General features: G+C 39.4%; 1 protein-coding gene across 1 annotated transcript in view; it reads right to left on the reverse strand.

Annotated features, from left to right (window-relative positions):
• The window catches only part of tenm4 (teneurin transmembrane protein 4), a 281,927-nt gene that overhangs the window by 59,343 nt on the left and 196,691 nt on the right, over positions 1-25,893 (reverse strand). The window contains exons 23-25 of the mRNA XM_036129592.1: positions 25,374-25,623; positions 17,064-17,296; positions 15,363-15,517 (exon numbers count right to left, since the gene is read on the reverse strand). Coding sequence (XP_035985485.1) covers positions 15,363-15,517; positions 17,064-17,296; positions 25,374-25,623 — 638 coding nt within the window. The remainder of the gene's footprint in view (positions 1-15,362; positions 15,518-17,063; positions 17,297-25,373; positions 25,624-25,893) is intronic.

Below are 25,893 nucleotides of genomic sequence, written 5' to 3' on the forward strand. Positions count from 1 at the left end.
ACACTGAAACACTCACCTTGCAAAAGTGTGTAGAAGTTGCCAGAAGCTGACAGGTTTGTGGTGACTGTGATATCCTCTCGGTTGAGCCCTCCGCCTGGATGCGGACCGAGCTGTCGGCTTCTGTGCGGTAGCTGCTTACTCTGCCGGTGGGGTAGTGATGTTGGTTAGCTCGCCCTAACTGTCGTACCTACAATAAAAAAATAAATAAAAAATAAAAAATTTAAAAACTACTGCTTGAGAAATGAAGAATGACATCTCACTGAGATTTAACAAGAGTACATATGAGATATCTGTGTTTCCTTCTTGGTGTGAAAAGTGTAAACCCCGGGAGTAAAGGTGGCAAAATAACCAGTGTTGGAAGTACAAGATAACAAATTCAAAATGGTCACGCTTTATTGTCCCAGCCCAATCAACAAGGTTTAAACGTGCATAACCATGTTATTTGAGATTTTTCTTTATTTTCACATCAGTAGCTCATTCTGGTTGCATACAAAGTTTTTATGAAACATGATCATGTCCTGCTGGCATTTTAGCTGTTATTTTTGGTGTTTTATGCTTTGTTTTTGCTCAGTTTGTCAGTAAATAAAGCCTTTTCACATTTATTTACAATTTTGACAGAAGTACGTACTGCGCATGCTCAGCAGGGGTTAAAAACAGGAAGTAGCTAACAGCTAATGGCATCTCCAGGTGAAACAGTGAAGAATAGTCCAAGATACAGTGAACTATAACGCAAATAAAAATATGATTCCAAGAGGTAAAAGCCTGCAATGTCACTGTGAATAGTCTGACCGTTGGTGTTCGCTGAAGAGGACGCTAAATCTGCCGAGGCTCAGATGTTACCACAGAGTTGATTAACATTGTTCTGATATGAGGCTCTTAAAGTTGCTGTTAGATCGGCTTAATTTAATTAATAACAGTTGGTCTTCGATCGCGCCGAGCTGCCGCTTTACTGCAAGGCATTTTATAGGGTCAAGCTTGGTCCGGCATTATTTAAATTTGATTTTTTAATTAAGCAAAACCGGGATTATGATATTTCTGCGATATTGTCGCTAGATGGCGCCACGTCTGTTTATATCTGCTAATCGCGCCTGGTGCTGGGGCAATTTTATGCACAAAAAGGACCATCAAAACTTATCAGCATGGAGGCTTGGTGTATATAACCTTATTTTACTATGATTAAAGTTTTTTTTTTAAGCATATACCGTGATGATCCAAGGAGTAGCTATGAGATTTTGAATGTTTTAACTATTGTGCCTTCTTCAACATTATATCAATAGAAAATAATCAAGAATTTTTATTGTCATTTTGTAACCATTATGAATTTTTTGGTGAGATGGCGGCTAGAAAATGAATACAATTACATGTTAATCTGTAAATTCTTATGAAGGAAACCTGAAATAGAACATAGCATGTAAACAAAAAAGCCCTTTCACTTTTCACCTCTAAGGAGTCTTTGACTTTCTGCCCATTTCAAAAAGCCACTTCAACTAAAAAGTAGCATTTTCAAAGCCTCATGTTAGTCTATCATAGTAATTATGTTTATCTGAGTTTTCTAAAAAAAACATGTCGCTGTTTATATTAAGCAACCTGCACGTACACTAGACTCTCTTATGATCAACAGATTGTGACGGTTAGACAGCTATTCATTGTTATTCATAACATATGCTTCCCTGAAAAATGTTCATTGAGTTAGAAATCTTAGTGAGTCTGTATTAATCCTGTGAAATAACTATTTCAGTTTAAAATTCCTTCAATATGCAAAGCAACTCTTAGTACACATCAGTTTTGTGGAAAAAGACAAAAATCTCATAAACTCCCACATCTGGTGACATCATTAAGACTAACTTTAAGTGTTTGATACTATGACAGAATTCCCTCGATGCCCCAAGTGTCCCCGTTTGATTGGCTTATCAATTCTGGTTGACATGCAACAGGAGGAAGTGATCAACTTCTGCCAAAGAACACCGTTTCACAGCAAAGATGAGAAAGCACACACCTTCTTACATTCGGAAAACATCTTATTAGCTTAAAAGATTAGCAACATTACCTAAGCCCATTATGCAGCCTATGATAAAGGAGCAATGAAGTGCAAATCCTCTGAGAGATGCTGTCTCTCTCCAGCCTACAAATCAGCTCATCACATACAAGAACATGAGTGGCCAGATTGTTTCATTCGGCTCCGAGTGCACATCAGCATTGAACAATTTGAAATCTTTCAGATTGCCTGTTCCAGGAGTGAGTGAGCAGTACATTACTTAGAATGAAGACTTTCATCTGTGCGCTGAATACATATTAGAAAGGCATCCACTATTTTGCTGCCCGCTATGATAAAAGCCTTTAATAAATGAGATGGCGGGGGCTGGTTTACAGATATTTCCTCAGTACTGCCATCTCAAATATCCAATATGTAAAGGAAGAGTGGGAGAAGGATCATCTCCGAGAGATAAATGTTATCTGATCTGAGTTGTACCAGGCACTGGGATTCATAGACACATTTTAGCTAAAGTTTTCCACTTCAGGGAATAGAGTGTAGCATTGTAATTAGCATCTAAGCATGTTATCTTTTCTACCCCTCTTATTTATAAAGGATATCATCCCTGTGTTCAGCTAGTAACCAGACTTTTGCTTTAAAATCATGCATTACTCGTTCTCCAAATTGTACCTCGTAACGGCTTAATTTATTGTTCAAGTTCGTCCTTCTCACAAAAGTCTTACAGACAGAAATCTCTTTCGCATGTGGTGGCTTGATCACTGACCCAGACTCTTTCCGTCTCAATTAGAAGCCGTGTGCTAGCTAGCCGAGCCGCTAATGGCTCCTGTCTGCTTTGGCTCGGCTGCCCATTAGTTTGCTTTCTCTGAGCAAGAGGGGCATGCAGGGGCAGGCTGCTAGAAAGGAGACGACTGGTTTCCCCATGGTTGGCCACGAGTCTATTCGGATCGCATCACCTCTGTGTGACATGCTAGCTCCATGACCTTTCACGCTATGGCCCAACAATAGGCCGACGACTTCATGTCAGCATCACCTGGAGCACAGTAAATGTCAATTTTACGCAGCATCTTCTTATTTTGTTTTTTACTAGCTGCCTTGCATTTGAGAACAAGTCAAAAACAAAAGGCTTATTGCTATTATAAATCTGCTAAAGAACTTGGTCCATGGAGCACTGGCACAGGCATGTTTGCTGCTAAAGTGAGTCTTGGATGCTTTATGTCACATTACAAGCAGAAACTCCAATATATTTCATTTGAATTAAATGCATTAAACCAACAGAAAGTAGTGGCTAATCAGGAATTGGAAGGAAATAATTTATATATAGATAGATTACTAATAGGGAACTAATTAGCTGTATGTGGAGAACGCCGTACTTCACTCTGAACACACCATCAACACAATTAAAAACATGTGGTGGCAGCATCATCTGTGGGGACTGTTTACTTTAGCATGGTTGGGGAGGTTGGTCAGAGTTAAGATGCATGGAGTTAAATACACTTCAATCCTGAGAGGCAATCTGTTATCAGCTGCAAAAGACTTTTGGGACAGGAGCAAAAGTTGATCTTCCAGCAAGAAAAGTGACCTAAACACACCGCCAGGGCTACAAAGGAACAGTTTAGATCAAAACATGTTCACCTGGACTAGAGACCTAAATCCAACTGAAAATCTGTGACGATAAATTTGAAAATGGTTAAAATGTTTAGCCTCTTATTATGTAACAAAGACTGATGGATATTGTAAACAGAAATATCATCCCCTTTTTAATTGAATGGGGAGGAGACTGATTAATTGCCTTTCGCAATCTAGGATGACTTAATAGATTTACCGTAACCCTTAAGCATTAGCACTAATTATAGGAATAAATTTATCAGGGGGTCAGGAGTGCGTCTGTGCACACAGCAAATGTCAGTGCAAATGAGGTTGCCAAGGGTTCCTATAAAAAGAAAATTCAGCAGACATCTTTTGTTCCCTAGTCAATTCTAAGTCTTATATCTGCACTTAATGAGATTATTTCTTTTGATCTATTGTGCACGGGATATAAGCACATAATTATTAATACCAGTAAATGTTTAGCAGCGCACTTTGTTGGAGGGAGATAAATGGTGGTTTTGATGGCAGCAAACTCTGCTTCAGACCCTCAGGTGGTGTTCTGACCTTCAACGCTAATTATTCCAGGCAAAACAAATGCTCTTTATTTGGTCTAAATGAAACATGGATGAACTGATTTGCCTGCAGGTAAAAGCAAAGTTATTGCTTGACTTGAAAGAGAAGACGCAGGAAATTGCGTAATTGAATTCTTCTTTTGTTTCCGACAGAGTATAATGGACAACTTTGATTGAAAAACAAACCCAAAAGCTGAGGGTATTTAGGTTTCAGAATAAAAACGATTGTTTATATGTTTATTCAGATATGCTTGCATCAAGGCTTTTAATAGATCCACAATAACCTTCAACTTTAGATATAGTTGCATTAAAAGAGTTTATTCACTTGCTGCTATGGTAAAAGAAACAGGTTAAAACTAACCCAGGTTGACTTGCTGCTAATTTTTATGATGAGTCTCACGTAATTAAGTTTTAAATTATACAAATTTTAAATTATTTACTTACATACAAAAGCTCAGTCCAAGTACTACCTGACCAAAACACACAGTTCCAGATACAGTCAACACTGGGATTTAGAAAACGTAAATTGAAGCAAATTTTCAAAATGCCGCACTACTACTATAATATAAATGTAACAAAAGCATTTTTGAAGTTATAGTTATTATTTGCCAATCCCTTACTTTCTGTTTTCCTGAAATATTAATATGATTTGAAACAAAGATCCATGTCTCTCTGCCCCTCTTCAAAATGGGAACAACAAGGAAAGCTGAAATGACTTAAAAGCAATACCTGCTCGTTTACAACGGCTCATATTCACAGTCAGTGCAAAAATTAAAAAGCTTTCAACAATGAAAGTGGGTTTGAAGGTATGAAGCTTCTCAGCAACAACTGCTACAGGTGGTGCTTCACATAAAACAAAGAATAAATACGTGGAAACACAGCTAATGCCAACTGGAGGACCTGGATCGTCGTGCACCAGTCTCTCTTTCAAAGGTCCAAGGAATATAATATATGGCATCATGAATTCTTTAATAATACCATGAGAATTAAAATAATAAATCTGGTGAAACAAAGGCTGCATAAGTGGAGAAGCACATTATGTCCACTTTTAAGTGTGGTGGATGATCTGTGATGTTTTGGGCCTGTTTTTCTTTCAACAAGCCTGTTAGAGTGCATGGCATAATGGAGTGTTTCAAATTCTAGGGGATTTTAAATGAAAACCTGGTGTACTCTGTCAGAAAGCTAAAAATCTGTGGCCATTGGGCCCTTCACACCTGAGACCCAACAATTCCTGATGCATGTAACAGAAAATGTGACAGATCTGACATACAGTGGAAAAAAGCTACGGTAAATTAATCACTCAAGATTAATTTAGCTGTTTTTCTCTTTGAATAAATGATCACCGAATCTGTCAATACGTCAAAATAACATCAAACTTAAACATTTCAAAATGGTATGTATATCTAGAAATTATGACCTAGAGAACCCATTCCATCTTTAAAAAGTCGTCTGTGCAACTGCTGCTCTGTGGGCTTGCTGTTTCTTTACACACACGCAAAAGGTGAGGGCTCCGATCTATCAACAAGCGCAGCTGTTTTGCCAAACGTCAAAAAAATATATTTACACACCTAGTCCTTGTTTTGTGGCCAGAGGCAGTTCTGTCTACCGCTAGAAATGCAAATATTTGGGTGCATTACTGCATTCCACTTTCATTTGAAGCATCCCAGATGACAGCCAAATCAAACACAGGTGATAAATGTGCGTGCATATTAAACGGAGCGTCTGATTACGTGTCAGTTATATTCAACTAGCGAGGTGTGACAGATGTCTGAATAGCAAATCTGCCTAATAACATGTTTTGGAATGACATCCTGTTAGCACAGTTCCCTCTTTGGTGCACCGCATTAGGATAAGGGACAGGCTGCTCAGCACAAGTCACAAGAACATGAAATCCTACGCTCATATGTCGAAGAGTGTGGGAGGGTTTTCAATTGTTCCCACTCAATGTGTGGTTCACCTCAGCCGATCACTACCTCTGGCTACTCTGACTGTGCTAATGAGCCTTCACATCCCTACGGGTTAAACTTTTTTTCTTCTCAGCAGATGCATCTCTATCCCTCCTGTAACCAACAATGGAGGGTCTGCAGTCTGTCACTGCAAGGACGGGTGCAGATGAGTAACATATCATCCAGTAATCCTATTTGGTATGATAACAGCAAATAGGATTACACTCATACTTCCACAGGTCTTGCATTTTTCACGGACTTGACATCCAGCCATAAGAGGGCAGTTAATATGCCAGAAAAACACTATATTCACTCTTTTATGAAATATTCACCAACTGCAGTGTCTTACCACAGCGCAATACAACAAATATACAACTTTTTGTTAAGATCAGAAGCAGAGACGGGGTCTGGAGTCAGTAATTTACGGTCGCACTGTAGTTGCTAAAACATTCAGACTTCAGACTTAACATAGACCCAAGACTTGAAGCTCATTAACAACATTTATCTCATCTAATCAGGAGTGAAAGTAAGTTTGTAAGTGTAGATCATTTGAATAAAAAGACTTGCCCCATAGAGACTTGTTTTAGTGGACATCCCTGATTAAAAATTCACAAACCTTTTGGGTTCTGACCCAAAGAGCAACATTGGAAGAGACTTCCCACCCAACTTCACATTGGTCCCAGATGACAAACTTATACCAGCTCAAACTGTTATGACCCTTTTTCTGCTTTAAACATAGAGAACATACTGTATATTTTACTTATTTTGCTGTCTAGAGAGCATCTCTAGTCTTTCTGTATTCATGTCTAAATGTGGCTGAAAGGTGGTTGAGTTTGATCAAATCGGCTCACCAAGCCAAGGTCTTAGTTTTTACGATATTTAGATTAAATCTAAGAGTTAAAAAGTCCTTTTCAACATATATTTTGAGCCACATAAAGACAAAAGCCTGATTTATGCTTGACGTATCTGCAAGGTCTGCACGGCTAAATTACGTCATTTTGGCTACCACAATCCTCCAAAGGTTTCTGCTTTGCGCAGAAAATTTCTAACTACACGGACAGGCCCCCGCACAAAATAATGGCGGACGAGTAAGGGCTCCTTCTGGCAGGGGTTTGTAAATGTAGACATCTTTATGTTGCAACCTAAAAAGATCATCATGATCAGCAAATGGTTAGCAATTCCTGGACAGAAATCGCAGTCACACTTGGAACAAAGTAAGAGGCTTAAATATTGGAAACAACTGTGCTTTCTACTTCTACGTGTAGTGGGGTGTGGCATGCTTGGCATAGGAGCGCAATGCTGCCCTCTAGAGTCTAGGAGACTAGTGCTACTTTGGAGCAAAAGCCGCTCGTGGCATAAATGCTGCTGACGTTGCGTCCAAGCGGAATTTTCGTGCATCAAGCGTAAAAGCAACCCTAAGACTGACGAACCTCAAGTAGCTGTAACAAAGCTGTCAATGAGTATCCGGTGTTTGAAGGGCACACTGTGTCAAGTGATCTACAATTTGGCCCCATTTGGGAGTAACCCGATAAAAAAAAAAAAAATTCAAAAGAAACTTTCTGCAAGTATTTATGTGAACACGTTGACCTGTTATACCCTCTTTGAGGCACTATAGACATTGAATTATTTAGGAAATGTTATTTAGGAAATGTTTCTAAATATTACTTACTCAAAGAAAGTAGTCCATCCGTTTTCATTTGTCTTGGAGGAAAGAAGTCCTGAGCTCCCATGGTAGGTCATGACAGCTAGTTCTTGACCCTGTGCAGCAACAGTTTTAAGGGCGTTGTTAGTACCGATGGTGAACCAAAAGGTCTGTCCATCAGGGACCATAAGCCACAAAGGCATTCCTGTAGTGTCTCTTCGGATCGTCACTGTGTTCTTGTTCTTATCGGTGATACCGCTTATGTCTCCTGTTCCTGTGTAGGTCAGATTGTAGAGGTGGTCTCCTGTTGTCAGGCTTTGGGTGAAAATGTGGCTGCCGTTGGAATCAAACAGATAGAGTTCATCATTAATTGGAGAGGATACCTCATACATACTGAGGGGATTCAGATAGGGTTTGTTTTTTCCGCACATAGCGGATACGAATGTTTCCAAGATCTGCAATATAAAGCTCTCCATCTGGACACACTGCGAGGGAAGAGGGTGCGTTGAGCTTCGCGTCCTTGGCATAGCCTCCGTCTCCAGAGTAGCAATCGCAGTTGACGTCATTCTTGCAGTCACAGCCACTTGGTGCTCCTGCCACCAGGGAGATCTCTCCATTAGTGGACACCTGTCGCACTCTGTTGATTTTCTTTTCATCAGACTCCGCGATGTACAAAACCCCATTGTGTGACACAGCCAGGGCGTTTGCTGACTCCAGAGTTGCATGGATGGCCACTTTACTCATAAGAAAGTGATCAATGCCTGGCACTTGGCAGTGCATGGGGCGGCCTGCAACAATACGGACTTGGTGGTTCTCTGAGACCTGGAGAACAACATTGTTGTCCAGAACATACAAGGAGTTGTCCATGGGGCTCACGGCCAGGTCTGTAGGCCACTCAAGGCGCACCTAAAAGGAAAAGAATACATAAAAAAAATCAGCTTCAACTTATTCAAATGAAGATCAGGAAATTTTTTTAGAGGATGAACGTTAGATGGCTGAATCCTTTGCCTTATCCTAAGAGTCCCTACTTTGAAAAGGTATTCAAAAACCTTAAACATTTTCATATTCTGCCAACTTTAATGTGTTTTACTTGTTTTTTGTAATAAACCAACACAGGGTAGCACTTAAAAAAATCTTAAGTGGAAGGAAAAAGTCTTAAGTTGAAGGAAAATGATACATGGTATTTTTAAACAAAAATCTAAAATGTGTGGTGTGCATTTGAATTCAGCCCTTTTACTCCAATACCTGTACATAAAATTCAGTGCAACAATTTCCCTTCAAGTCAGTCAAGCGTTCAAAAATAAAAGAATATAGAGCAACCTAATGAAGAAGGCCGGCTCTGTTCTGCCCCGCAGAACTGCAGATTCACATGCCGCTTAAGGAGATCCTTCCTACCTACAGCCACCAGCATCTACAACAACTCGATGAAGAAACCCCAATAATATGAGGTGTTTGAATATATAATAAATAATTGGGGGAACATGGTGAGTCCGCGGTCAGCGGAGATTTATGTGCAATAATTTTAAAACAGAAGAAAACGCAATAGCCATCTTGTTTGTTTTGGCTGAGAGATTCTCAGTGCTGCACGTCACACAACATATAAAGCCCGCCCAGGCCTTTGATTGGTCAGTATCAGGAAAGAGGTTCTCTATGGGAGCAGTTCCAGACTCAGTTTTGCTGTATAGCAAAGAGAAAGTGAAACTGAGTCTGGCTGGCCAGGCTATGGTTTTACCACCTTCAGCCTCCACACCATGCAAGGGACGCAGTAAAAATATTTAAAGAAGGTCCTCCTGGTCACAATGAGACCAAAATATGTGACAGAACACCTAACCTGTAGATCATCCACAAACCACCATCCTTCAGAAAGGATAAGGAAGAGGCTTTTTACCAGCTGAATCAAGCATTCAACACTGCACCTTTCAATTTCGACAACCCCATACACACAGCCAGAAGCTACAAGGATTATTTTTTTAAACCCAATGCATAGACTCATTTCTTAACGCCCAGCATTATTATTGCTAGGACACGACAGCACAAGTCCTTGGGAAGAGACAAGAACCACCTCAACAAACAAAAGCCTGCACTGCCTCTGCCTTTTTAAATAATTAGTTATTGTTCTACTGACAATGTGTCAGGCTTTTAACAAATTGAAATGATTGGATTAAGTCCATTTACTGGCCTCCTTTTCCCTTATTGTCCCACTGGGATCTCTAAGAAACATGATATAGAGTGTCATATTTCATTGGGAGCCTTGGAGCTCAGGGGAAGGCTGCTGATTAAATCATGGACCGAAATACAAAGAGTCAATGGAAAAAGCGCTACTAAAGATACTATTTGGCCATAAAGTGGGAATTCAAATGTCTTTACATGTAGAGGAGCAGTAAATTTACTAACTGTAACCTTTTGACTTTTTGGATAAATAAATATTTCATAAACTTACACATCAGCTCTTTACATATCTACTATTTGCACATATTTCAGTTTTACTCTATTGGGAAGGGAATGCTGGCGGAATAATTTATTTGAAACTGACAGGACATCGAGTCCAAGTAGAAAGAAAAGCAAATTCAAGCATCACACGCAGTTCATATCCCATAAACCTCCTGTCATCCTCCACAAGACTGGGGGAGGTTTATATAATAGGACAGATCACGTACAACAAACAGGTGACTGACAGAGGATACATGTCAGCTTTCAGGGAGCAAAAACTGCATTTACTTGGGTAATGAAGGGGGCAGACTTTCAATTTCTTAAAACCTATTTCTTGTCAACACTGCTGGTTAAATATTTCATAAGCCTGAGTGTGGAGCGGCTCAGGGGACCTGCCTGTAAGGAGGTTTTCACGCCACTCTGACTGATGAGGGGATATTTCCTGAGCTGCTGTCCCGCATGCTGTAACCCGATCACACCCTGCACTTTATACAGTGGGGCAGCTGTCAACATTGCCTGTCTGATAGGCCTACTGCCCACCCCCCAAACAAAAAACCTGAGAGCTACAGAAGATTGTCTATTTTCTATCAGTAATTTCTCCTCTATGGAGCATGGAAAGGTGATATCCAAGAAAGAAGTAGATGTCACTATCTTTAAATTCAATTAAAGGTGCGGATAACGCAGATTAGGCACGGGCTGGTTGCCAGTATCAAGGTACAGTGGGGTTTTATTTTTTTCTCAAATGCCTATGCAGTCTGGGGGGAAGGGGCAGGGAGATCAGAGAGTTGCAGAGTCCAAGGAGAACCAACACAGGGATAGCTGCATCCCCTATCCCAAAGAAGAGCAGGGGCGAGCCTCAGGAAACCCCCCACTATCCATAGTGCAAAAGAACCCAGGAGCTGCAGCGACGAGACATAGGCTCTGCCCGGCAGCCAGCTATGCCAGGCCAAATCCAGCCATGGGCCAAAAGACCCAAGACCCAAGGGAATACTGCCCCTCAGCAGAGCCCTGACAGAGCCAGGAGACTCAGGCCCCGCACAGCAGCTGCTAGGAGGAAGCTAGCACACACCCTGCACCCAGTCCTGGACACCGAGAACCATCAATGCACCAGCGGGTCAAGGCGCCAGCCACCGGCAGGTGGCCTGACGGGACGGATGGGCCTCATAATTAGTGGAGACCCGAGACGTCCCAGGAGAGGGGCAGCCCAAAACCCAACCTGACAAAGAAACAATGACACAGTCAAAGACACACAATCACACATTCCCACCCTAATGAGCTGCTGTACCATTATACACCATCTCGCTCCCTTAGGTCAGCTGATCAGCTGCTTCTTAGTGTGCCTAAAACAAAACGGAAGCTCATTAAATGTTTTTTATGTATTTTGTACAGCGCTTGGGTCTCTTTGGTAATTTAAAGTGCTTTATAAATAAAACTGGATTGGACTGATTGGATTAGTTAATGGCCACACATGCAACCACTCATAACCACACATTCAATCTAATAATACAGAAGAATGGGTGCTGTACAAATACTTACACTCACCACACACTCCAGGATCCAGGTACCGATACCCCAGAGAGGTGTCCAGGGCCGAGCACTGCCCTAACCTGTGCAAACTCAGCCCAACCCCACCCTGAGGACCCCTGAACTCGTCCATCCAGAGATGGGGCCAACACAATTCGAATAGGCCAGCCAACCAGAGCCCACACCACAACCCTTTAACACCCACCCAACCCCCAAAGCAGGGCCACCCACAGTTCCTGCCACACACCTCTCAACCGACTTCTCCATGGCGGAGCGCCACAACCCATTTCCAGGTACTGAACCAGGGACCTAAACCAGGAGCCAAAAGTCTAGTGATCCTGAAGTTTTGCTTTTCTCCACAACCTTTTTCCACTTGAGACACCAGGCTGAGGACAGACTGGGCGAAGCTGAAAATAAATTGCCGAATACCGCAGAAGTGTTATCATTGATGCAGTGTTTTGCATGGACCTCTGCTCTGGTTGTAACAGATAATTCAGGGATAATCACTTGAAATAGCAACCAGAAATGGTCAGAAAGAGCAGCATCAGTCACAACAACATCAGCAATGTTTAGATCTCTGGAAATGACCAGATCCAGCACACGTCCCATGTTATGGGTCGGTTCTGACGTTGTAAAAGTTCAAAGCCATCCAGAATACCCAATAGCTGTATTTATATGTATATTTTACAATATACATATAAAATGTTAAAGTCCCACAGTATAAGGATGCAGTTAAAACCAAGGCAGACAACAGAGAGCAGTTTAGGGAACTCATCAAATAATTATTATAATTTGGATGCCTGTAGATGGTTAACCTACACAAACATATTCAGCTATTGAAGATTTTTACAGTTGTGAAAAACACAAAAAGTCCTGGTGTGGAAAGAAAAAGCATCTATCACTCTTATCAAGTGAAGGCTGTTTGTTTGTCTGTTCTAAGCTTCCTAAAGACACAATAATTTAAAATACAGAAAACCAACACGACAAAATAAGCCATTTATGTTGTGTCAGGGGGCTATATCATACATTTCTCTTTTAGATTCTCATAATAATTTAAGCTACGATACCAGCCCTTGCCTACTTCTAAAATATGTTCAAGTGATTCAGTCCTAAATTAGGATTATATTTATTTAAAATTTTAATTCGGCAGGTAACAGATAAAGGATCTTCAAAAAAAGTCTTTTGTCATTTTGCAGACATCCCACAGACTACAAAAGCAAAGCAGTAACAAGCGAGGTCCATGGCGTAAACAAATAAAGACTTTAGAAAAAAGGTCGAACCCTTGTTATTTTGCAATGACATATAAAAGTTAAAAAGACAAAAAAAACAGTATTAGAGAGATGAATTAAAGATTAGTTTGCTGCAGTTCGGTCGCAGGAGAGACGGCACGGCGAGATAACAATGAACTCATCAGAGAGGGAAGAAATTGGACAGTATTTCTTGGCTAAATCAGGTGTGGTGCACAACAAAAGTAATGACCACTGCCACGAGCCTTCTCCAGAGAAAGCATTTCTGAGCGAGGGTTCAGGGAGTGTTTGAAGTAGGGGCCTGTGTGCTCTGGATGAATTTTTAATGGATGCTTTTTACTGTCTGAGCGTCTCTGGCAGTGGTAGTGTAATTTGTCATCATTGTCTAGCTGCACCCAGCCTGCATGTACCCTTGCAGCAGCAATGGTGGGATGGTGAGCAGCTGTAGCTGCCTGTGTGTGCGAAAGGTAAGGAAGCGAGGAAATGTAAGGCACGAGTGGTAGGAGGGACGGAATTCCACCCCAGGGTGGGGGTCGCGATATGGACAGCTGGATGCTTTGCTTGCTGCACTGAGTGCATGAAATCCTATGAACAAAAAAAAAACAATATAAAACACGCAACCAATGCATGTATTATTTTTAAAAGTGTAGGTTGTTGAATAGAACTGGGAGCACATTGTCACCTGTGGCTTGTATGTTTTCTCTCTGATGCAATGCATTGTATAAGTCTTCTCCGGTTAGAGGTAGCCTACATTTTCTGCTCATTTTCTTTTCCTTTGATCGTGTTTTTTTTTTTTTTTTTTTTTTTTTGGCTACCCTGTAAAAATGGCTTAAATGTTGTAATGTGTAATCTGTGTTTCTTGACACTTTTCCTGTATTCTAAATTCTGGATCCACAAGATCCAGAAGATCCACAAGACCATTTAATAAAAAAAAAAAAAATAGGTGTTTTAAATAAAAATAGTACATTTTTAATTATTTTAAACTGGCTCTAATACACTATTACACTGTTTTATTTGAAAACAAACAAAAAAACAACACTTGGCTGCTCCATCGGACCTAAAATTTCACCATTTATATAAATACAATAACATCGTCTGCAAAATCCTCAAGGTCCTTTAAAATGTTTCAGGGTTTAAACTTTCTCTGTCTATCTTAAAATCTTTTGCAAATTAAAAGGTTTTATAAAGCCCTTTTTCATTTTTGATCAAAACTGAGCAGATAAAACATATATCTCACAGAAGGAAGAAGGCTCCAGTAGACCAGGGAAGATTTGAGATTATTCTGATTCAGCGAGATTATCAGAAATGATAATGACATCATGGACCATCATGGGTGATCGGCCAAAATATGATTTAGTTCATATTCATGCTGGACTTCATGCTAATTCTTCTCTGGAAGTTTCAGTTTGGAGCCAAAATGCACCAAAACTTTTTTTGCACAGTATATTTATAAAATGTCAACAAATATTTCATATCAAACTAATGTAATTGTCATATTTAGAAGCTTGCCACTAGTCTGATAGTGACATTATATTTAGCAAGTTGTTTTTCAATTCTTTATTTATTTTTTTTTCAAAAAGCGAGGCGCAACATATCTAGCCATTTTTGCAGTGTTTTTGGAGACTGCCATGAAGGCGCATATTCTTCCCTCTCCTTAATGAGCAGCGGCTGCTGTTATTGGTCTGTCCCCCATATCAAAGCACTCACAAGCAGTCCCAGTCCTCCAGTAGCAGTCCCACATGCTGGCTCTACAGTTGCTCCCTGCATGTCCAGACTACTGATAAATCTCATGAACCTTTGTCTAAATTAAATTAATTAACCAAAAGGATACGCAGCGTTTCTGCTGTTTCTTTTCAGTCCATTCAGCTCGTTAATGCTTATTGTACACAGAAAAGATAAATATGTTTACATTTTTATGTGATCCCTTTAGTTTAGTGGGACATACAGTTTAAAATATAACTAGACTGAAGACAAAAACAGTTTAATATCAGCTTCATAGTCATAAACATTGCAAATGGACATGGTTGGATCATCGCCAGACCATAATCCGCAGGATACAAGATTATCCCGGTTCAGTCTAGTGTCACATTGAAGGCTTTTTTTTGACAGTCTTGGTGTGAGGAGTCTGACATGTGTGAAAAAGACCAGGTTTCTAAACTTCTGTACAGTAGTTTGAACAAACACCCCTTGTCTGTAGCTCAGTTTAAGCAGTCTAAGTAGTTTTGTAGGCAATATATTTTGACTATAGGCAAAATAGGATAATTCAGCAAGTTATTATATAGTATCATATATACTTTCATATTAGCTTATACAGCACCAACAACTAAATGTTTTAAGCAAGTGCTCTGATTCAGGAAATGTATATCTCAGCAGGTATATTAATTCCGACCAAAAAGTGGACACAAACACGAGGAAGCATACCTGAGAGATGTCCATAACAGCATCGCAGCTGAGAGGTCGAGCGGACGTTAAGTCATTGTAGCCCAAAAGAGTAGAGATGATACCATTCTGATCAATCCTGCGAATCATTGCTCCATCCACAAAGAAGATTACCCCATACTTATCCACTGTAATGCCTGCAGATAAAAGTGACACAGTGAGCACAGAGAGAAAATATCCATCTGCTTCATCTTGCTTATCTATACCTAGAGTGAAGATAGAGCACAACTAAATTACAATTAAGGACTATCAGGTGCAATAATGTAGAACACTAATTAAACCAATGAAAAGTTAAGCAAGGGTGGATTTTGTAATCAGTAACGGAGAACAATAGCACCATCTGAACAGAGGATGATTACCATCAGCATTGATTAAATTACACCTAAAGTTTATATATATATATCTTCTGCTTTCTGCCTTACTGACTGGTGCAATCTACTTTAAACCTAACAGACTATATGAGCTTATTTATGTTTTGATGTTATCCACAGTAGGGTGTAACAATACATTGAACCACATCGATATATCGATTAAATGATTATCGATCTAATTACATCGATGCAAGATAAAAACAGGGATCATATCGTCATTTTTAAGATTAACCTTTATTTTGAAATCTGCAAGGCACAAGACTCAAGTGAACAGGTGATCTAGTATTATTATTAGTTTAACATTAGAATAATTTTGTTTTTGATTTAAATGCCTGCTTTGAAATAACATGGTCAAATCATATTTGTTTTCTTTGTGAGTTAATATCAGTCTAAATAATAGTGTTAGATGGGCAGATGATATTGTATTATATCTATTGCATCAATCGAAAATTGTAACAGACTTTGTTATATCGGCAAATCTTGTATCCTCATCCAAAAAAATCCATATTGGGATAAAGCTGGTGTATTACACCCCCCAATCCACAGGCAAATTTTCCTCTAGATGATAAGGTTTTGGATAAAAACTTAGAACTTATCCTCCTGCTGTCGGTGAAGGCAGACGGTTTCATTCTCCTCTCCTCTCCTTTACCCTCTCCCTCCCTCGTGTCTTCCCTACTTCTGCTTCTATCAATGTTTTTGGAGCCTGTTTTTTACATATCCTCCAAATTGTAAATTATGGATCTGGTCAGCTGGACTCTCTATGTATTTGATCACATTTTCTCAACAAGATCACTGGGCACATGAGAGACAGAAAAACAAGAGTCTGCCTGCTCGAAAACAAATGCTATTTTCAGAATATGGCCTTCCCACGTTGGCCTTGAAAGGCAGACAATCTTAATTTCTCCCGGATGTTATGTAAACAAGATGCTTATTTCTTTTGTTAACATAATGTTTTTCTTTACCTATGTAGTATTTCCCATTGTAATGTTTTTCTGTTCATGTACAGCACTTTGAATCGTCTTGTTACTGAAAAATACTATATAAATAAACTTGGCTTGCCTAGAAACTCTGTACATTACAGTTAGCTTTCTTATAAATTTTTCTTTTCATATTTAATGACTTCTAGATTCAAATGTCCAACGTTTCTGGTGTTGTTATGCAAAAAGGCAGAACATCAGGGACGGATGGATGGACGGACGGATGGATGGACAGAATGAGAACCAAAATATTCCATACTCTATGTTTTCCTATGCAGACCTGTAAACCACTTGAATCAAATTTCCCATTAATTGTGCCCACAGCCCAACATTACCTCTGGGATTGGTGAGAGTGGCCTCAACAGCTTTCCCTCCATCGCCACAGCGAGCGTCGTCATACGGGAGACACTGATCGCCGGTTCCAGCCACCAGCTCCAGGTTTTTAGCAACATTATTCACAACAGTCAGAGATTTGACCCTGAACACCTTCCGGCTGCCTGTATCGGAGAGGTACACCGCGCCGTTGACAGGACTGGAGGCCAGGTAGTACTTCTGAGCCGGGCTGTTGCTGAGCAAAGGAAAGGGAGAAGTAAGGAGTCAATAAAGCTGGAAGCAGCTACATCGCTTTCAATAAGAAACATTGTGTAATACAATTAAAATAGATTCAAAAGCCATTTAGGGAGTCAATTGGGCACAATTACAGTTTAAAACCAGGACATGGAAAGAGAAAAAAAAAAAGAATGAGATTAAACATGACAAAGTAAAATAAGATTAAACATGACGTGATGTTGAAGCGTAGAGCCATCTACAATAGAGCATTTGTAGTTAGAACCCCTGTTTGCAAACTGGACAACAGAAATTTTATTAAATCAGAAAAAGCTCCACAGGCCCTTACAACAGAAATGTACCATAAAAATAGATTATCCCTCTTTTATCTTTCAAATGACTGAAACAATGATGCAGTTAAAGCATAATTCAGAATACAAAGACACAGAATGGCATGCATGGGTTTCAGTCTTTCGGGTTCAGTGGTTCCTTTGAAAGAAATCCTAATTATTAGCCCAAAAGTGACACAGGAAATTCTCACTAAATCATCTGAAAAACAACAAAAGGAAAGCAGCCATCACAGAGCAGCAGTGTGTCTGGCTACACAAATTCAATGTTTTTTTATTCTTTCTACCTTGCTGTTACTGGTATGAGGCAAATAACACTGAGCCAAAGATCCAAACACATCAGGCATCCATCAGGCAGACATCCTTGCACAGAAACATATCTTGTTTAATTCCCAGCCAAATCAACAAAGTAATCCTTTATGGCTCGGTGAGATCTCCCAAAATGACATACAGACAATTGAGCCAAGCACAGCCAAGATACATAAAATCTGTTGGCTTCCTCAAACGAAGATAGATGGCTAAAAGCAAAGAGAGCTGTTTATGAATCCATACAAGGACAAATGAGGTGACAGATAGGACTGTTTTATTGTTAAATCTTCTGCATTCTATGATAGATGCAAGCCTCTGCAGTAAAATCAATAGGTATTTTTCTGACTTATAAAACAAGCCTTGCCTGCAACCTTTATTTTCCCCCCCAGGTAAAGATGCGCAAAAAGCCTTGAAATAAATTCATCTTTTCTTTGGGAAGCTCCCTTGATCATGCAGTGGCTTAAGTCCTTTCTTGTGTGTTCCTTAGCTCACCTCACAGGCTTTCTATTGGATTTAGGTCTGGGGATTGCAGAGGCCACTGAAGGAGTGTGTTTTTTTTTATTTATTAATTTTTTTGTCTGGTAAAAGATTATTGGGCTGAATTATCCACCTGTTTAGCCAGAGGTCATTAGCCCTGTTGAAAGACCCACTGGTGAATGATTTTCTGTTTTCTGGTATTTCAAAGATGCACTTTGAAAAACAAGCAGGCCCACAGCATCACACTTCCTCAACAATACACAGCAGTGGGCATGTGTGTGCCTTTCCACATTTCATCCTTTGTTTCCCCTGTTATTATCATTTCAAAAAGGTTCATGATGCTACGTGTTTTAATAAGGCTCCCAGAGACTTTTAGAACAGGAACAGGCCCAAAGCGTCCATATCCTCCACTACACTTAACAGTTGGCCTCAAGTTGCTTTTTCCACATATCTTTTAATGCCAAATCCACTGGAAATGTTTGTTGCCAAAAAAAATTCAATATTATTCTTAACTCAACAAAGCAGAGTTCCAGTTAAAGTCCAAGCAGATTTTACCAAACGGAAAAGTAAAGGCTTTTTTTTTTTTTTTTGCCGTCAATCCCTAAGTACCAGATGGTACAGCACATAGATGACGTCCAGTGTTTGTTCTGGAGACTTGGTAACTGCTTCTCTTTGGTGCAGTTCCCTAACACTGAGCTTTTGAAGATGTCCTAAACTTCCTCATCATCGTGCTTTCAGTTGGAGGGAAAACGTGTAAGATTAGGTCCTCAGGTCCTCATTCAGCCGAGTGGAAAGTGGTTACAAGAAATTAGTCTCTGTGTCATGTCGTATTTCTGGCCCGGGAAATAAAAAAGTTATTGAAAACCTCAAATCCAGTTAAACATGTGAAGAGATATTTTTAAAAGTTCAGTGAATTTATTTTAAAGTGCTTAGTAGTGGTGATGATGAAAATGGCACAGGTAATTGTGTTGACAATAATTATGTCTTATGTAATTCTTTTTATTTACCTAAAATTGGAATTTTCTAAAATGTTCCCGATGTTAGAGGAAAAACACAATATTTTTCAGAGCTCTTCTAAGGAGGAGGGGGGGGAGGCAACAAATGTGGGAGCAAGAATGTTTGCTGGTATAATGTTTTTCTCAGCTAAACAACTACAATGTGAAAGGGGCGACAGTGGCTAGGGAGTTTGTCCAGTAACGGCTGGGTTGGCAGTTCGACTTCCTGCTCAGACTATCTCAGTTGTTGTTTTCCTTGGGCAAAACACTTCACCCCCTTTGCCTGTTGGTGGTGGTCAGAGGCCCCAATGTATGGCAGCCTCGCTTCTGTCAGTCTGCCCCAAGGCAGCTTCGCCACAAATATAGCTCGTCATTATCATCGTGTGAATGGGTGAATGACTGAATGTAGCGTGACTTGATAAAGCGCTATACAAGTACGATTACCATTTAAACTTTTATTAACATAAAATAAGGCTTTCCCATCCAGTTCAGTAAAACAAGTGATTGTTGCAACATTTATCATGTCCACAGTTATCACTGTCAATGTATGGCACAATTCTGCCACAACAGATAAGCTTTGTGGAGAGGCCTGTCATCTTGGCGTCATTCAAAGTGGATTAAGACAGTATTTCAGATTCAACCTTCAGGGTTCTTTTGGGGCAGCACGACAATGCCACCAGCCTATGTTTCTAAAATAATGGGAAAGCGAGTGGGTCTGAGCATTTGTCATCTTGGGTACATAACATTAAATGACAATTGACCTTCAGCGTATCAGTGGTGACAGCAAACCTCAGGCGCGTGTGTCAAAACCCGGCCGGTGACCCAACCGACTCATTGGCTGGCTTACAGTACAAGTCAGATGTAACGCACGGGGAAAGAGAATATACAGTGGGTGCATCTCAATAAATCAGAATATCATTGAAGAGTTACTTCAGTAATCCAATTCTAAAATAAAATAACTAATACTATACAGTATAGTTTCAATACACAAATAGGGATATATTTCAAGTATGTATTTCTGTTGTTATGGTGATTTAAGCACAAAGCTAAGAAAAACCCAAAAATAAGTCTCTCTGAAAATTAGAAAACCCCACAATATGGATTTATTTTTTTTATATGAAAAAAACCTTTAAGCAGGTATTAAACATATTTTTTAAACCCATATGTTTGTATAAAACTTTGTCTGACGTAATATATTAACTTTAAATGTTGGGTTATCATCAGCTCTAACCCAAAAATCCTCATTTGCTTTGCATGAAAAGCTGGGAAGATTGTTGAAAATACTTTTGTCACTTTCAAGTTATCCACCCATATCCAATCCTGATTTTTCCTGTACCTATTTGTGCTTGGACAGTGTACTGTTAGCTTCTTTACTAATGACCTTTTGTGACTCGCCTGTGTAAAGAGTAGGAATGGGTAGTTATTAAACTAATCATTTACAATCTAATTGATTATGTTTGCAAAACCTCTAAAACTGTTGTTTGAACAATTTTTCCACCGTTGTTTCCAAACCAGTATAAAAAATTTGTAAATTCCAACATATGATCGAACACAATTAGTGTGTGCTGTTTTGTCATACAATTGAACAACTTAATCTAACTGGTACACTGAAGAAGCCTAATTGATAATGGATACACTTTATTTTCAGAGCAGTATATTAGGGCTGTCACTTTGAGAGACACATTGTCAAAAAAAACGGTAGTAATTTTTTCACATTTTTTGTGAAGTATCTTTTGAATTATCATAATAAATGCCACAGAATGATGTGGAAAAAAACTTTTGAGTCCATATCTCACCGGGTTGCTTGTGCAACTTTTTCTACCACAGTTTTTCCTTCCACTTAACTTTCTTTTAAAACCTGGATACCTTGTGAACAGCAAGCGTCTTTAAACAATAACTTTTTTTAGTTTATTCCTTAATAAAGGATGTCAGTGACAGGCATGGCATCTTCCCCATGATTATGTGGCCAACTTTTTAATAATTTCTACTTTATTTTAGATGCACCTGTACGCTGTATTTTTACAATACTCTAAGTCAGTAGAACATCTAAATATTAAATAACAGGTTTCTGATTTGTGGTCTCCTATCCATATGCAATCAGCTGCTACCTTATCATCCCTTAAATATATGTAAAACAGTGCCCCCCCCCCCGCCCCCCCCCCATGTGTTTTAAACTACCAGGCATTATTGCTCGACCTTGAGCTGTGCCCATATATGCCATCTATATTCACTGACAACATCTAGTTTGTAGAAGATAATTGGATTTTGCTGCATGCAGTTGTGGAATTGGTCGGAGAGGATGGGGGACATCCTTAGCAGGGGGGTCAATGAACATTGCAGCAAGATCACCCACCTCCTGCTCCTATCGCTGGCTAACACTTGAAGAGGAGGCAGTCAACCATGTTACACCGACACTTGCTGTGCCTTTCCTGGATAAATTTCCTTTTTAATATGCAAATGCAGAGTACAGAGTTTAAAGGGACACGGTTTTGATGTCTCTTTAGTGGTGCTCCTGCAAACAGAGCTCATGTATGATGTATAAGTTAATGTGCAAAACGAAGATCACGTTTCTCTCATGCAAAGAAGAACTTGAGAGACAAAGTGACGAAGTCATACGATGTTTATCCTGTATGATGCTTTGCTCCTGTTATTTAAAACAGGAGCAAGTGACCAGCATCACATAGCTTTTCATCTTCATTTCGACTACGTGTTTCAAAGCTTAAGTCAAGGCCTCTTAGACAGAAAATCAATCGATAGCCCTTCACCTGAGACACAGCATCTGAAGAGGGCACACTGAGATTTCCCCTGTTGCCTCCTGCCAAGGAAGGAAAACAAGGACTCTGTATTTTAAGCTACTGATAAAATCCTTACCTATCATCATTATATTAGACTTATCAGCAGGCGTAGCAAAATGAAAGCACAGTCTGTTTTAATTCTAGGTTTTTAAGCTCCAGGACATAAAACACAGTCTAAAATTCCCATATTTTATCAAAGATGAAATTGATTGTTTTAATGCACTTTTTTAGTCTCTTACATGGTTGTGGAGGAAGTTTGAGCCACTCTTCGTTATAAAACTGTTTCATCATTTGCAGGACCCAATTGTGGATGAGTTTTAGCTGGTGGCCAGACGACCTCGTATTTTACTCTTACAATATGTTGTTTGCAGAGGAGCTAAAGTCTGACTCAGTGACTTCAAACTACACAGATCCAGTGGCTGCAAAACCAATTATCTTGAGTAGTCTTTCTCTAAAAAGTCTGAGAGACTTCAGATTGTTTCAAAAATAGTCTTATATCCCTTCTCTAAATGATGGGTGGCAAACATTGTTTTACTCGGGTCATGGCTGCAACACCTTCTGAAGAGGGCACAGAGACTTTGTGCTGGGGAACGGGACCCTTCTACCACTGTGCCTGATAGGTGGTACAAATTGTTTGTGCTGAAATATGGTTTGCTTTTCACCAAACACTGTTCTGCACTCTGACCAAACATTGTTATGTTGGCCTTATTTCCTCAAAGACCAATGTTACCAAAGCCTTGTTTGGATCCGACCGAATGAACTAATGTCTTATTATTCCAAGCGTCGTCCAGGCAATCCTTTGGAACCAGCCATATCCCATGTTTTTGTTCTGTGTTTTTTTCAATTTTGTTGCCATGAATTTTAATTTGTACAAGCTAACTGATGCATGAAGAATCAGAGATTGAGTTGTTGAGTGTGACTGTAGAGTGAATTTGTTGGAAACCACTCATGGGAAGATGGTTAACTACCCTGAAAAACTTCAAACAATGGACTTCAAATAATTAGAAAATTGCCTCATAAAAAATGCCGCTGTCGTCTCCCGCCAGATAGAACGAGGCCTTTGTATTTTAGGTCACCGGCAAACTTTTTACTGATCATAATTTTTCAAACTCACGTAAAGTCAAGGTATTTCTAATGCGTTATGAGTCAGAACATAAGAAAAAACTATCTGGTCTTTCCAGATTTTTTTGGGATCAGATATTTACTAAAGCATACAACTGATTCCACACTATTAACTAAAGTAGCCAAAATGTGAAAGTTATGTATACAAAAAGATTTTCAACAGCTATTAGAACCCCCCTAACTTTAGTAAAAACTGTCAGTATTCCCTTTTCTGTATGAGATTATCAATATCTCATAAACTGCTCCAAGCTTCAGTTGACAGAAGGCCTAGCTTACATAGGCGGAGACGGGTTTCCTTAGATAGGAAACTTTTTGACCAATCTGGAGGATTTGATTGAATTTGACTTTGAGATGACATGTGTTGTGAATTGACGCTGTATAAATAAAATTGAATTGAATTGAATTGATTGGACAATGTCTGTTTGGGGGTGGGGTTTTGCAAAAGGTCAATTGGCTCTAAAAGTTGAAATTTTTACATGATATTTTATGATGATGATAAAAAAAGGTGCAACAAACAGTATTCAAAAATACTTGGTCTTTTTGAATATGAACATCACTGTATAGTCAGACTCCCCCCAAAAACAAGTATCCCCCAATATTCCTATTTTAAAAACGGCAATTTCATTTCAACAGCTTCATTAGGTAATGTAAGGCCATTTAGATTTTCTTTAAAGAAAAGAGTTGTTCTTTTGCTAATCTTTTAAAAAAAACTACACAATCAAAACTTTTTTTTTGTCATTTTCGACATTTACAATGCCAACTGAGGCTTGTGGATTGTGAGACTGAGTTTCAAAATGTTTTACCTCATGTGAATTTTTGGGACAGACTCACAACTGCCATAATAGCATTAATTTGTGAATAATCCTCATTATAGGTAGATGGGCATTCAACTGTTGGTAATGCTTCTCCTGTTTGTACTGTTATACCATGTATGGTTGAAATCTAAAGTGTCGGAACTCCTGCTTTTATAAAAATATTCACTCGTGCTCGTGAGTTATTTGAGCTCTTTTTAATGGCCAGCATCTGGCATATCCGAGAAACAAGGGTGTACTTAGTTTTCACAGACACCTTTTACATTTTAGCTTCAGCTTTGTTACAAAAATCATAAATAATGACCCGGTGGAACATTAAGTGCATTTAGATTTTAACAATTGTAGTACCTGGTAAAGACCTGATCGTTTTCACTACGTGTAAAACCAAAGTATTCAAAAAGGGTGTCATATCTTTTTCCCCATTACTGTACAGGATCCCATGGGACCTAAAATTAACTGTTTAATATAAATCATTGGAATTTTATTATTGGGATGATATACGCATAACATGAATCATAGAAGCGAGTTTTACTTTTATAGGTGATTTAATTCTGCATTTCAAATGCTTCCCTTCATGGCTGCATAATTACAGCAGCACCTCTGTTAAGAAAAGACAAATTAGAAAAAATAGAAAGTAAAGCTTTTAATAGGACTCTCAGTTTAACTGTATCCAGATGTACCTAACAAACCCGTTCACTCTTAAATGTTGGTGTTCCTTCATAAATAGTGATTCCAAAAAAAAAAAAAAAAAAAAACTAATGAAATGGAAACAATAAACAGGGTAATGGTACATTTTTATCTAAGGCTTACCTGTGCCTGAAGTCTTTATTTCTTTTCAAAGTTAACAGAAAGCAGGAAAAAGTGAGAGAGGAACAGAAAGGAGAAGAAAAGGTTAGTTGTTAGTAGAAGAAATTAGGAGGTGGATGGAATTAAGCAGAAGAAAACATCGATTGAAAGCGTTCTTTTTTAATCTACACAAACCTCTTTGTGAACATATTGAGCAGAAAATGCTGTAATGTTTCTAGGGCACCTTCTGTTAAAGTCCCATTACATCCTTTTTAGGTCCTAAGACGGACCAAACTCCAGCTGATGCAGGTGAATAAAAGAGGTAGGCCATCAATCCTCTGCCTTTAGGGCATTTCTGTCTATCTCAATTGCACTCGGTAGTTTATAGCCTGTGTGTAAGCCCATTTGAGCTGCTCATAGTCCTGAGCGGATGCTAGTAGGCTGTTCCTCGGTTACCTAAGCTCCAGGACGCTGGTGACGTTCCCTGTGGTGAAAATCCTCCGCACATAGTTGAAGTCGCCCACGTACAGACTCCCATCTGAGCCGCAAGCCAGAGCCACGGGGGCCAGGAGTTTGTTTCCGTCGGCGAGGCCATTACAGCTGGGGCAGGAGATGCTGCGCCTGCGCCCGTTTCCCATTACGCTGCCGATTACGGGCGGCTGCTGGGAGATGAAGACGTTCTCGCCGTTGCCCATGTGAAGAATACCTGATGAGGACGCAGAAAAAAAAAAAAAAAAAGAAAGGTGACACCTGCAAACCGCTTTCACCTTACCAGGACTTTTAAACATACTTTTTTTGCATACAAGTGGAAGAAATATTAAGCTCTTGGGTCAACGGATATATTCAGATTTTGAATGCTACTTAAAAAGCCACGCAAAAGCATCTTCCTTATTGCCACATTGACAACCACAAAATTGTATTTGTATTTTACTGGGATTTATGTGATAGACCAACACAAAGCAGTGCCGAATTGTAC

This window comes from Fundulus heteroclitus, unplaced genomic scaffold (assembly GCF_011125445.2).
Source record: "Fundulus heteroclitus isolate FHET01 unplaced genomic scaffold, MU-UCD_Fhet_4.1 scaffold_189, whole genome shotgun sequence".
Lineage (NCBI taxonomy): Eukaryota > Metazoa > Chordata > Actinopteri > Cyprinodontiformes > Fundulidae > Fundulus > Fundulus heteroclitus.